The 14,592-nt window shown below is 33.8% G+C and overlaps 1 protein-coding gene across 12 annotated transcripts in view; it reads right to left on the reverse strand.

Moving 5' to 3' along the window:
• Positions 1-905: 905 nt before the first annotated feature.
• Positions 906-14,592, reverse strand: part of LOC149069148 (uncharacterized) — a 29,876-nt gene continuing 16,189 nt past the window's right edge. For 5 of the 12 annotated variants that reach the window (XM_089250918.1, XM_089250925.1, XM_089250922.1 and 2 more), the window contains 6 exons: positions 13,460-13,813; positions 10,471-10,759; positions 9,925-10,022; positions 7,513-7,560; positions 7,394-7,408; positions 906-6,866 (listed from right to left, as the gene is read on the reverse strand). In XM_089250918.1, coding sequence (XP_089107044.1) covers positions 6,813-6,866; positions 7,394-7,408; positions 7,513-7,560; positions 9,925-10,022; positions 10,471-10,759; positions 13,460-13,813 — 858 coding nt within the window. In that variant the 3' untranslated portion in view covers positions 906-6,812. Of the gene's footprint in view, positions 6,867-7,393; positions 7,409-7,512; positions 7,561-9,904; positions 10,023-10,470; positions 10,760-13,459; positions 13,814-14,592 lie in introns of all 12 variants that reach the window. The other 7 variants (XM_089250926.1, XM_089250929.1, XM_089250924.1 and 4 more) reach the window with 5 other exon arrangements.

Here is a 14,592-nt window from a genome sequence, read left to right on the forward strand (position 1 = left end):
AATACACACACGCAATTGGTTCATTATGGATATTCATACATCCATCGATTGCCATACAAACTCTGATTTTCTACGTCAGCTTTACATCCCATAAATTCATTGTAAATCTTGAGCAACCATTTGTCAGCTAAATCGGTACGACTGTCACACCTCTGATATTTAATATATATTTCAATACTATAAATATTATTTTAAAATTAAATCACTTTTTAAAGCTGCATAAATAATTTTATTTGATTAAAACATTTTTTTCATATCTGAAATAAACTGATTTAAATCAGAGATTTTTTCTCAGTAATTATAATTCTCTGCACATATAAAGCCCTTTAATCTACATAAAAGTAAGTGTTTTGTTATTTAACATCAGGTTCAAAAAACTACTTGACAATATCGACAATAAGTTTTTGACTGTTTTAATACTGATTTAGTTTCTGAAATAAAAAACCTAACCCTGATGCCCTATCATACATACTTTGAATGAGCAGCTCAAGCAAATTCAACACAAGTAATGAGTAGCTTAGATAAATAAACCATAAAATTATAGTTTATGTGTTCTAGACTCTTATGTTGAAAAATTCAAAATTACAAATTATAGTTAATATTTTGGTTTATTATAATAAATTGTTTAAAAATAAAACATTGTAATAAGCAAAAAAGAGTTTTTTATTATGTTATATACTTATTGTGTTCAAAACATTATCAAAAAACATTCATTTAGGTTTTCGACGGTTTAAACCAGTTTTTTTTTACGCTTATCAAAACTTGTTGTTAAAAACCCTGGACAGATACTTTTTGAACAAATCTTGTAAGTTCAGGCATTGCTAAACTTCATTGGGATCAAAAACAAATCAATATTGTAATGGGATTGTATCCACCCTTTCAACCAATTGACATCATAACACGTCTCACAAACCTGGAAATTCTTTATTCCACGAAATAAAAAATAATTACAACAAGCTTGACTCGCCTCCATCGAGACACGAAATACATCATGCAAAATAAGTTTCATCATGGGCACAGAGTCAGAAGGAAAAATACTTACTCTATATTAATTGTCTGGGAATTAATTAGGGTCTGTGGGGGAAAAAAGACAGAAGTACATCAAAAGATAATATGCACACTGACGACTTGTTGACACAGTGTTGAACAAGATATCGCACAAAAACATTTTGTAACAAAAGTATACTGGTAGTTTGAATGAGTAACAAAAAAGTACCTGCCCCAAGAGCAAAAAAAAAAAAAAAAAAAAAAAAAAATTACATCACTTTTCGTATGCTCGTAATCATTTGTAGACAGAAAAGTTAATTCAAGTTGCTTTTCTCTCAGCAAAGATAGCATATATTTGTGCCATAAATCCATCTATCTGATAATGAGCACCCCTACACCCCGATCAGCTACTATGCAGCTGTTTCTTACGATACTAATTCTGTTCTTTGGTTCCTGTGGATGGGATTTTGACTACAGAGACATAGTGTGACATCATTAACAAATATTCTCTGCCCACACTGTGGCAACAGTAAAAACATTGATTTAAATACCACAGTGTGGTTATGAATTTTTTTTTTTCAACCATGGGTCCCTTGGCTTTGTTACAGCTTATTTAGTTTTCCAGAATAGTCTAGGGTAGCGGTTCTCAACCTTTTTTGACTCGCGGAGCCCTTTTAAGTAAAAAAATTCTATGGCGGAGCCACATAGGCCAATTTTTTTAATTATACATCAAAGTTACTGATTCATTTTTACTATTTAAAAATATTTATAATCATTTTTTTTAAATTTACTGTTTTTTTTATATTTTCCTCAAGCAGCCGTGGAGCCCCTGGAGAGTGCACAAGGAGCCCCAAGGGTTCCTCGGAGAACCAGTTGAGAATCGCTGGTCTAGGGAAAAAATCCCTTCACAGCGCTGAAAGGACATGCATTAATACACAGACTCCTCGTGATGCTCCTAGAAGCCACAGTATACATGTTGACAGCCTATGGTATATACCGGGTATATATAAAAAAAATTAGTTTTCTTTGCAAATTGTTCCATCCAATACATCCAAATTTTGAATTTTACAGACAAAAAAGACAGGCTACAATAGTCAGATTCTGAGCCAGAGAACATATTGGCTCTCTTGCAAAAATGGTATGCTATAATGATTCAAACATTAAAAAAAAATGGTAGATAACTTTCCAGAGAGAGTGAACTGTGATCTTGATAAAAAAAATAAACCTATCCATGATTAATTCCTGTTGTATGGGGAGATAACTTGAAACATAAGACTTATCCCCATTGGGTGAGTTTACTTAGCTACTCGCTGCTACTTGAGTAGCTCTGTGTAATAATGTTACCTAGTAAATTCGCTGCTTGTTCTGCGAAAGCAAGTGAAGTTGGAGGGTAAACTACTTTTCTTGTTACTCACTGGTATTTTTGTTATCTCCTGATATGGGTGTGAGTACTTTTTTTTCAAGGGAAAAAAAGGAGATGTTTGCTCATCCAATGAGAGATTTTATTAGTCATGTGTAGTTGAAACTTACTGGGCTTTTTTGAAATTGGTTTGTTCGCCAGCTAATCTTTACTCGCCAGAGAATAGCTAGCAAACTTGCCAAATGTAATTCTAATTGAGATGGGGTGTCTAGATACTCACAATCGGATATTGTAATATGTACGTTCAGCATTAATAAAAAAAATCTTAGAGCATGAATTCACAGAGGATCAGATCATAATAGTATGATTTCATTTCGAAACTATTACTTGCTATATTTACTCGAATCTAATAAAAAAAGATTTTCTTTTCAAATTTTTTTTTTTCATATTGATGAAAAAAATTGAATCTGTGGTAACATTAAGGTTAAAAAAAATGTGTGCTGTTGAGAATTAGGTTGCATTGGGTTTCGGCCTGCTGAACAGGTCACACACAGCTCATGAAAATTTGTTCCTAAAAAAAGTATTAATGCACACAACACAATAAGTACTCTAGTATGTGGCCCACAAGACTTGCATATCTGGCCTGCAAACCGAAAAGGTTGTGCAACCTCAGTTTGAAAAACATTTATTGTCACAGACATCAACTTTTATAAAATTCAAATCATTGATGAAATTGGCTATTAGATATTTCAACTATCTTTGCCATGATTCCCCCCCCCCTCCCATTTAGTTTTGTTTCTTGCCATTTAAATATGGTAAGGAGAAAAACCAATAGGAAGAAATAAAATCTAATATGTATCAATGATAGTTGATACAAAATGTACCAATTTAAATAGCTGTTTCTCATTTTTGGAGAATAATAATTCAATTGGAAAATTTAGCAAGGATTACCGGATGTCCATATTTTGAATGTCCTGTCAGTATATAGTAATTCCCACAAAGTCTAAAAATTTTTCACACCACTGTTCTCTCCAAGGCCGCCTGGCAGTTGAGTGGTTAGGGAACTAACTTCTCACTGTGCAGGTCTGGGTTCGAATCCTGGTTAGGGATGTCTACTAACGTAACACTAACAAATTCCCTGGACGGATCATGCTGATCCCTTGGGAATACGTGAAGATCATGTTATTATTTAAAAAAATAAAGTTTTGTGTATTTGTAACAAAAAATGGTCCTTCACACACAGAATCACCATATACACACCTAAGAACCATTAGTACAGTAGACATGCTCATTAAAATCCTGAATGATGTTATCATTCGGGTATTGTTACCACTTCACAAAGTATGGAAGGGACTAATATCACAACACGGGAAAAATTTGCTTCTAGTTATTGGGACTTCAGTTTATGTTCCCTTTCTCCCCCCCCCCCCCCACCCATACATACATATAGAAGCTAAGGTTAAACCAGAACCGTATTTTCCCCATAAGTTAATGTCAATCTGCAAGGTTATGTAGGAAGTCAGGTGCATCTCTGCCCTTGTTTATGAACACATTTCCGTACTCTGTACACAATACCCCTATTAGGGCAATAGTAGCCGCTATAATCCATTGTATGAATAAAGCTACTTTTGCAATAACCTATCTATAGTGGAGACAAATGTAATGTAAAAAGTCAGTTTCACAGTTACTCGGCCAAAAGACTTTCTCAGGGAATACACGAAATGTACTGTATACATGAAAAATTATTGTAATTCATAAAACACATCGAAAAGTATCATACTCTTCATTAATGGTTGAATAATTCTAAAAAAATTGAATAATTATAATTATTAAATTAAATAATATTTAACTTAAAGCCAAAATTCCTGTTTCCGAACAATGGGCAAAAAAAGAAAATGGCACAACTGAACATTTTGCAACCAGTTATGTGGAAAAGAAAAACCAAGTTTTTCATTGTAATATACCCTGTTTGATCGAATGAGATATATGGTAATCAAATTTGCTTTTGGACTTCTTTCAGACAAAGTTATCAATCAGCTATTGTTATCAGAGACCCAGAATCCCAATGTGACCACATTAAGTGGCGTACATGGCACCACTCCCTGCACACAGCAATGAGAGCGACGAGACAGAATAAGTGTAGCTTACAGAGCTGTATATATATTGTAAGTAAGTCTGGTGTCTTTCATAAATGTACATCTCAGAAACAGAATGCCTGGTGGGCTGTGTTCACCGGATCGTATCATTGTTGTGAGAAACAAAAAATACAGATGAAGAAACCCCAAACCAGTGTCAGGTGGTTGGTCATTCACGACACATTCATGCCAGAGGGGAGTGGCAACTGTTTGCTCTTCATTGTGCACCAGAGACTTGCGTAGCCACAGTGCATCGAATCCTGAATAACAAAAGAGGCTACACGCTGAAAGACTACCATATCAGATAGGTAGTACCAATGTAATAGCTCTTAGGTATATATACATTATTTTGATGTACAAGGTCTTTATTTCACAAAATCATTATATCACCTACCACAATAAACTGTCTGTATAAATAGAAACAAAATAAAAGGAATGTTACACACTCTAAGTGTTGAGTAAATATATTTTTTGCTTCAGTCCAATCAAAAGCCTGTGATTATTTTCACATTTCCAGAATACGAAAAATTTGATCCACATTTAATAATGGCATGAATCGCAAAATATTATTTGCCTGACACAAAGGAAGAGGAGAAAATAGTTTGCATGGCAACATCTTTACATGACTTTATTTTTGTTCAATGTTATATTTTGACGTTTCTTAACTTATAGTCCATGACGATAGCCCAGGTGGTCCATAGGCAGACTCAATAATTTAATTCTAATTGAATTATAAGTTACACAATTGTTATGATTGATATAAGAAATATCCTTATGGGTTGATATGAAAAATTAGCTCTCCATACTAACGGTAACTATATCTCATCAAGAGAAAATATGGGATATCGCTAATTGTGGTAGAAAAATGCAGTAGCAAATGGGTAAATTTGCTAAAATTGCTGAATCATGGGAGAAATGAAGTTCAGCTACAAATTCCAATAAACAAAAATTTGTTTCTCGAAAATTCATTCATCATGCATTTTTCCATTGAGAAAAATATGAGAAATTTGGATATTAAAAGGCAAAACAACGAGACATCATCAATTGTGTAAAAAAACACTGCCATAAGTCGTCAAAATCATAAACTGCAGCTAAAATTACTGAAAAACTACAAATGAGTAAGAAATGAAGGGCTTTTGGAAATCACAGTAAATTGAAATGTAGTTAGTGGCAAAGGAAGTTGACATTGACAAACATAGTAAAACACCCTCTTTTGCCAGCACCAATGGGACAAAATAATTTATCAGTAGATAGGTGACTGTTAATTAGGGATTTGAAATACTCACTTTTATTATACAATGGAAATTACTATTTGGTCGTAAAAAGGGGGGAGGGGTGACCATTAAGAGGGGTTTTACTGTACACGAGATGAGAATTTATAAATTATTAAAACTACCATTAATAATTTTGTTAATGATTATAAATTCAAATTAGACTGCATCCAAAAAATTGGACAATTGTTTAAAGAAAGTCGGAACAGCCAAAAATATGTGAAAACACAAGGATATCCAATAAAATACAGGACATGTGGTCTGTCGAAGTGTTTCAGATATTTTACAGGTCCTTGGGTTGAAAAGTTGAGAAACACTGTTATATTTGATGAGCTTATCTATTAGTAATTCTGGTTTTTGTTTCCATAAAAAGCAGCACACATCATACATACACTGATAAATGCAATTTTGTTTAATGTGATCACAGCTACTTTTATGGCTGCAACTTCTGTTGCCTTAATGTATTGTGTCGGAATATGAAGATATATAGAGAGCCTTAATGCACGATCAGTTATGGCATGACATAAGAATGTATTGCATGTTCGCTAATGTGAAAATTATAGCTTTAAGACATTAGAGGAAAATAAACAAAACAAAAAAATAAATTCCCCTCACCACATGTGTTAAACTTTGCATATATGTTTAACATACATAACAACAATTATAATTTCAGAAACAACAGTTAGCACAATTTTCCTTCACAAAGTGCAAGACACACACACACACCAGGTCATATGGCCCACATGGAAGAAAAAAATCATCCCCATCACTGGTGCAGAGAGATTCCATTGAACACGCACACATATACGAACAGCCAACGATTTGATATTCCTAGGCACTAATTAATGTCTCGTGTTTTTAGTTTCAATTGTGACCCAACACACATTGACTGGGAGAAGAAAAAAAGTTTCCTAAACCAATTGTTTCACTTTTTGTTGATAAACAGAAATGTTAACCGACAGTTTTTAACTTTCTTAATTTTTCTTTTCTTTCATCAATGATAATACTTCATTTACATCTGGAATTGCACTGATCATGATTTAGGAAGATTGCATCCTTTTATTTTGGTGATATCATCACTCCTTCTTCAGGCTTTGGAATGTCCTTTGATTCCTGGTGAAGAAAATACAAGAATAATTTTACATTCATGACAATATCTGCAATAGTGCAAGCAATTATGATTGAAAACATTAATTTTTATTGCTATTACAATTCTGATCAGTTTCACCATTATTCATGTCAGATATTGTCAAACACAAAGTATAGAAAGAACTATGACATGGAGATGAATTATGATGAATGGATAAGAAGAAGTGACATCAATCATTGTCTCTAATTGACACAACACATATCCTCTGAAAGAGTAAGAATTCATTTCACAATTGAACAAATTTTAAACTGAATTTCTAATTTTCTTTGTTTTTAAGGACTTGTATCTTGATGCCTTATTAGAAGTGAAATCTAGCATCTCTCCCACGTTTTCTGAATTGTTCATGTTTGCTCATACAGTATTAGTGATTTTTTCCCACCCTAAATTCTAAATTATCAATAATATTCAATAGAAAACAAAATTAAATGAGAAATTTGTGAAAATGTAAATCATTTAAAAATTCAAATTAACAATGTTCCATGATACTTACTGGTGGCCTAAAAAGCTGAAAAAAAAACCCAATGTTATTTAGACTCATTAATGATAATAACTGACATAAAACTTATTGTGAAATAATCACATCTAAAACAATAATAACAATTGTCTTACAACAGGGTTCCCAGCAAAATCTGCTTGATCATTTCCCTGACCAAAACTCTAGAAGAAAGAAATATAATTCAAAATTGTAACTTTCAAAATTTCAAATTTTTGTTTTTGACTTACTTTTTACCCCTTCCCAGAACTTTTCCTTGACTTTTGCCAAATATTTTATATTTTACCTGACCATTTTTCATTTCCCTGAATTTCTAGGTCGCTGGGAACCCTGTACAATAGAATGAAACTGCCTGGCAACATTCTCAAAAGATTTCAATGAATCAAAAACACATGAATTGCTCACACAAACTGTGAATCTATAGCACAAAAAAAAAAAAAAATGTTTTCTTTGTTCTTGGGTAGAAGCCAGTGCTTGGCCAGAATAATCATGAAATTATGATTATTCTCCTCAAACTTTGCTTTTGTGGTAAGAGGATCGATACTAGTGCATTGATCATTTCCCATTGGCTTAGTGAGCGACTTAAATATTGAAATTGCCAAAAACGAACTTTTTACACTCATAATCATTTTAAAAACTGCAAAAAAAAAATTCAGAATATAAGTTTCACATTTAAATGTTTGACAGAAAGTTAAATTAGAATTAAAATGAAATTTTAAATTTTAAAAATAATCAGACTTTCTCATCTTTACTCTTGCATACACTTCATTTTCACATTTTCAGCCCCAAAAGTAATCACCGTGATATTTTTGATTTTTTCCTCCTTAAAAAGATGCTCCAAATCAAGAATTCCTTGGTGAAAGTTCTCTTTTCAGGAAGCATCCATACTTTCTTTGAATTTGTCGAGATGAGCATATGGTGTGCCAGATATTTTTTAAAAATATCTGGCACAAAAATCTATACAAAAATGGAATAAAATTTATTCCATTTTTGTATAGATTTTTGTTTACCCACAAGCTCATGATGGTTTTTGGTCCAGCAATTATCTAGGAAGACATTAAGCATGCAAACAAAGATATCCTAATCTTTTTCACTTTTGAGTTTTTTTGGGAAGTTCTTTGTATTCCACATTCTTTACTGTAATCTGATAAAAGCTCTCTTATAATCATTATCGCAAAAAAAAACAAAAAAAAACCATATGAAACATCAGCAGTATGAGAACACCATATGTTCTCATACTGCTGATTTCCCATCTAGGACTATCACAAACTATTTAATGTGACCAAATTTTATATATATAGTGGTTTTTATAACTAATACTTTTTGGAGATCAGTCATGTGAAATAAACAAAACATTAGGTTTTTTTTTAAATTTAACATCACAATGCAGAATAAAGGTAGACAGTGACTGTGATTATACTGCTGGATATATCTCCAGTTTTTGGTCTAAAGTAAGCTATTTTTGCTAGGCTTAAATTTGGTTTTGGCAATAATGAAATTATTCTTTTTTGATGATTTATTGCAACGATTGGCTGCATTTCCTTCTTTAGTTTGAAGGAAAAACAATTACTCTATAGTATTCATGATTTATAAGATCAATAACTGGAGACCCTACATGAAAAAACTGCTATTTGTTGCGTAATGTCTTCTTTTTACAACTCACAAATTCCCTCTCTCAATTTCAAAAGCAAAGTTAAAACCTAAATCTGCTATTTTCTGCTCCTCTCAGTGGTAAGTCATTGGAAAATGAGTCTGGTTACCCAAGAACAAAAAACACAGTTAATTATTTTACTTATTTTCTGCACATTAAGGCTTATTAGATGTGGACACCTATAGTTTATGGTCAATTCCAAAAGGCAGCGAATGGCTCCCCTCCCACCTATGTCACGCTGAGAGGTTTATACTCTAACCCAGGGGTTCTTAAACCTTTTCACCTGTGGTGTCCCAACTCTTATCTGTGGCTTCCCAGAGCAGTTAAACAAAGAATCTCTTCAAAAAATCTTTGTCTGGGTCGATGTTCCGTGACACCCGACAAAGGTTAGAAGTTCACCAGAGTGCCACGATGCGCAGTTTGAGAACTAACCCCTGCACAAACCTACGCAATGGGAGACTTCTCATAGTAGCACAATGTACTCTGCTATACCTTAGTGGTAGTGTCAGGAAAAATTCTAACACAGACAAATCAAGTATGAAATTTGTGACACCTCTAGACATCCTTCGGTATAATAGGCAAATATCTTATCAACTGGGCCGCTACACCCAAATAATTAATCTACTCAACATGCAAGAACAATGTACATGCTAACACTGCTACAAATATAGACTTGGCCACCTTTAGAATGAACGAAAATTAATGAGAAAAAAGGGAAAGATGGTATGTGGAGTATCCACTACTATTTCACAATTAAAATTAGATGTCCTGACATGGAACCTGTCATTAACAGCAAATATACAATTCCATGCATTAAAAACATAAAAACTAAAAGAAAAGCAAATACAACCACTAACCAAGGTCATTAAAAATTCACCTGATCATCAAAATCTGGCTCATTCAACTGCTGTCTATCCTGGTGTCCCTGACCAGCACCAACATTATCTTCATTATCGCCATCTTGATCGTCATCATCTTAATCAACAGAAAGATGAACAGAGATGTCAAGAAAGAATAATCACTTAAAACCAAATAGAAAAATCTATCACTTAATAAATAAATAACAATGAAAACCTTGTACACAAAAAATTCCCAACTTTACAGGAAGAGAGAGAGAAAAAGAAAAAAGATGGGATGTCCAATTGAATAACACACAAAAGGGGTTCACTTTTTTCTATACAAAAATTGGCAGATCATTGCCAATTTTTTTTTCTTCAAAACTTAACAGGTGAGACATGATGTTGTAAATATAAAACTGTCAAAAAGTCATTTTTGAAAAAAAATTGATGTAAGAGGTTTCCATTATAAGGTGGTGATATTTAATTTAAAAGTAACTTATATATGACTTTTCACGCAAAGTTGGTTGTTTCTTCTTTTGTGAGAGTTTAGTGCCGCAATGACACAAAATGCTTATACTACTTACCATCATCATACTGATGTTTGTCTTCAACTTCGGGCAACTCACGCTCCTGCTTTGGAAGGTCCGGATTAGCCCTCAGTTTGTTTATCCGGTCATCTCCCAAATCCCCGCCTAAAAAATTATTGGATCCGCCTTTCTTGTTGAAAGGATTCTGGTCATCAGGTGAATTTTCCAGCATGAATCTTGCTTGTGCAGCTGAGTTGTCAAGTGGAACTGGAATATTATTTTTATTATTGTTCATGGGTGCATCAAGGCTGGGATCCCGAAATGCTGGTTTCTCCACTTGAGGAACCTCAAAAACAAAATAGAAAGATTCACTTATTAGAGAGATGGGGGGAGAAGATAAACGAAAAGTATACAATAGACTCTGGAATATCTGGCCTAATGTGGCGGAAGGGCAGGCCAGAAAACAAAAAAGCAGAATAAGCTGGAGTTCCATAAGTGCTCACTTCCTGCCCACCCTTGAAAACTACCCTTTTAATAGCAAAACCCACTCATATACTCTGACCTCTTAGTACAAGCCACTATTTCATAAATGTTTGTTATGCAGTGTACTGTATGTTTTAAACATTTATTATAGATAAACTTTGTAATGTTTAACTTAATTGCAGGAAATGTAAAATCATGTTCTTCGCACGGTATGAATACATACTCTTTCAACACTCTTAGTGGCATTGTTGAGATATCTTGCCTCTCATTTTAGCATTGACAAGCCCAGGTATTTTGCATAGGTGATTTCTCATTGGACCGGTTTTTTCTATGCCAGGGGTTGATGAATTGAAAAAAATATTTAGGCATCAGCCAAACTTATAAGTGAACCATGGTTTTGCTAAAAATAAAAAGTCATAAATATTGGTTTTGACTTTTCTGGGACTCGATTAAGTCTTCCAACACAAGAAGAAATTATGTAATGAATTTAATACATTTTATATCATCCCTGGACACAGTTGTTCAAGTTTCAATTTAGTAATCACATACAGAATATTTTAGGCTCAAATACCGATTTTATAGGTGTCATGGCAACCTGGCATATGAGATTAGTCAAGCCTTGCCCTATAACCTTTACTTTACACCAGCTGAAAATTGGAAGAAAGCCTACTTTATCAGAAGACATGGCATTTTACAAGGGGTTTAGTGATTTCTACTGAGGCAAAGAGATGGTTAAAATAAACAAAATATTGATGTAAAACATAAGCTTAATTCTAACAAAAATCATTTTAACTTATTTCATTACCTTGGAAAAGTAAATTATCCAGCATTTCATTATGAAGAATTATAATTATTTTTTAACTAGGCTGGTTTGTTGCGAGGTGGATAATCAAGAGTTTACTGTATATCTGTCACTTGAAACACCTAATTATGAAAATTTAAAACCAAAAATAATACAAGCACATAACAAAACTGTCATTATTTACTCAGTCTGAATCTAATTATCCCCTCTGACAAGCTGTGGACAGATAATAATTTCTGGCCTATAAATACAAAACAAATGACCACAGCTTCACTTTCACTATTACTTAACCGCACATGCCACATTCCTCTGCTGAATGTTGCAAGAATTGATATATGCCAGAGAGAGAATGTGTGCCTCTTAATGTGTATTTGTCAATGCTGCCAAATAATGAGTATTCAATCAGCAATGATGTCACAAAATAATAAGTTTAAAACTGCTAACATCGCAAAAAAAAATATTGAATTGCAAATATAGCCAAATATATGAAAGCCAAATCACCAAACATGATGTATTTTTCAACCTTTTCTTCAATTTAACCATTTCTTTCTGAGTAGCCAAACTTCAAAAAACAAACAAAAATCTTGCAGGAATAACACCCATAAAATTTGGGGGGGGGGGGGGAAATTAATAATAAATATTCATTTACCATCAGTTTTTTTCTTCTGATTTGCAATGTAAATGGCAGCACTTCTTGAGCACCTAACGCAAATATACCAAAGAACATTTAGGGATTTTATGGTTTCAAAATCAGCTCGTCCTTTGTCGAAATCTTTTTTGACAACTTTGTTGATCATTTTTGTTGCACCACAGTCATTTCTGCACACGAGGGCTAATTAGACTGGGACCTACAATTTATTGCCGGTTCCGAACTGCAGGCTTTGTTTTTTTATATTCATTGAGAGGTTGGTGCACTAACCCTTCAACAGAGGACTCCCTGCAGTAGCAATTTTTTCTGCGTTCATGTTGCCGTTTCTGTTGTACCCCTGCGCCAGGAGTGTTTTCTGACAAGGACGAACCAGGTGTCGAACTCACGACACATCCATTGGTACTTTAGGCAAGTATCTTATAGACCTGAGCTACCGCACCCTATAGTCATTGGATATATAGACAACTTTGCGTGCCTAGAAATGCATGCATAATTGTTTGCGAGGATGGTGGCTGCAAATATGTCAAACTTTATTGATGAATACTCTTACTTCATCAACTGTAACATAACTGGTTGTGTTACTATGGATACATAGACTTTTTTTTTAATTTCTGGGCACAATGGGCACTGAGTTGGTTATCACCGCAATAACAAAGGAGTTCAAAAAATCTCATTTGGTCGGAAAAGCAAAGATCAAGGAATAGTAAAGAAAAAGCCAAAGTTTCCTTTGGGTATGTGATAGACATGCTCTGATATGATGTTTCAAGTCTGTTAAGTCAATTCATAGTCAGTTCAATTCAATTTTAAGTCTGTTCATAGTCAATGTTACTATGGATACATAGACTTTTTTTTTAATTTCTGGGCACAATGGGCACTGAGTTGGTTATCACCGCAATAACAAAGGAGTTCAAAAAATCTCATTTGGTCGGAAAAGCAAAGATCAAGGAATAGTAAAGAAAAAGCCAAAGTTTCCTTTGGGTATGTGATAGATATGCTCTGATATGATGTTTCAAGTCAACTTTTAAAAATAAGTAAAATTAAGTAACTTCTAAAAATGTATCTTTCAGAATATGTAAACAATATAACACTTTTCAATAAAATAACAAACTTACAGGTTGAACGGCATTAGCATATTCTCCTCTTTCAGCAGCTTGGTTCTGGCTGTCAGGGGGTTGGAACTGATAGATAGCATTGTTCATGTCATGAATATCATTATTGTTGCTCAATAGTCCATTCCTTCTCACATCAAAACCTTGGTTCATGTCTTTTGCATCATGAGGATCAGGTGCTGCTGTTTTAATGTCATTAGTTTCATTTTTGTTCACGTTGAGAGTTTTCTCGAAAACCTCTGCTGCCCTTTCATCTGCTGATGGAATGACATTCGGTCTTGGAAGAACATTTGGCTTTGATCCAGGTGTCGATGTAGTTGATAGCTTGGTGGCAGTAGAATGATTTCCATCAGCAACCTGGTGCATAAGTTAAGAAGAGAAAAACACTTCCTAAATTTATAATATAAACATATGTAGAAATATGTTTCTACATGAGATAACAAAAAAGAGGTAGAAACTGTTTGTCCGGGGATGATTTCACTCTCCACTATCCATCTAAAGGTTTTAACAGCTGGCTGATGAGAAGATATATATATATATATATATATATTGGAAAGAGAGAAAATTCAACTGCCCCTGCAGGGAATCCAACCCCTGTCCTTTCACTTTCCGGGTCAACGCACTAGACTACAGAGGCAACGAATATCTCAATCTTTCCTTGGAGCTCCTTTCTCATGAGCTTTTTTCTTCTTTGAGCTTATAATCCTGAAGCTCTGTGTATATTTTTCAAATATTGTGTTTTTAACATTTTTCATTGTCTTTTTTTCATCCAACATGCTTTTGAGAAGACAGGCGTCGGGGAAAAAGGGTTGGCATTTTTAATGCAATTAGTCATAGCCACCCTTCAGAAACGCCTACACTTTTTGAACTACACAAGGGGTTCCCCCTGATGACGACCCACTGCATAGGTTCTATTTTACTCCCATAAAATTCAATATACACATATATATCTTCGCATCAGCTAGCCATTAAAACCTTTGTATAGAAACTATTTAAGCTCATTTTAGAATATTCTATTGCAAAGTTTTCTTTATACATTAACGTTTAGACCCTGTATGCACAAACTCGCTCAAGATATTCTTTTGTTAACTTCAGGGAGTTGAGTTCTGATTTTAACGATTGTTTTACTGTTGAAA

Source organism: Pholcus phalangioides, unplaced genomic scaffold (genome assembly GCF_987345545.1).
Source record: "Pholcus phalangioides strain wild (caught in Gottingen) unplaced genomic scaffold, Ppha-v1.0 ptg000024l_1, whole genome shotgun sequence".
NCBI lineage: Eukaryota > Metazoa > Arthropoda > Arachnida > Araneae > Pholcidae > Pholcus > Pholcus phalangioides.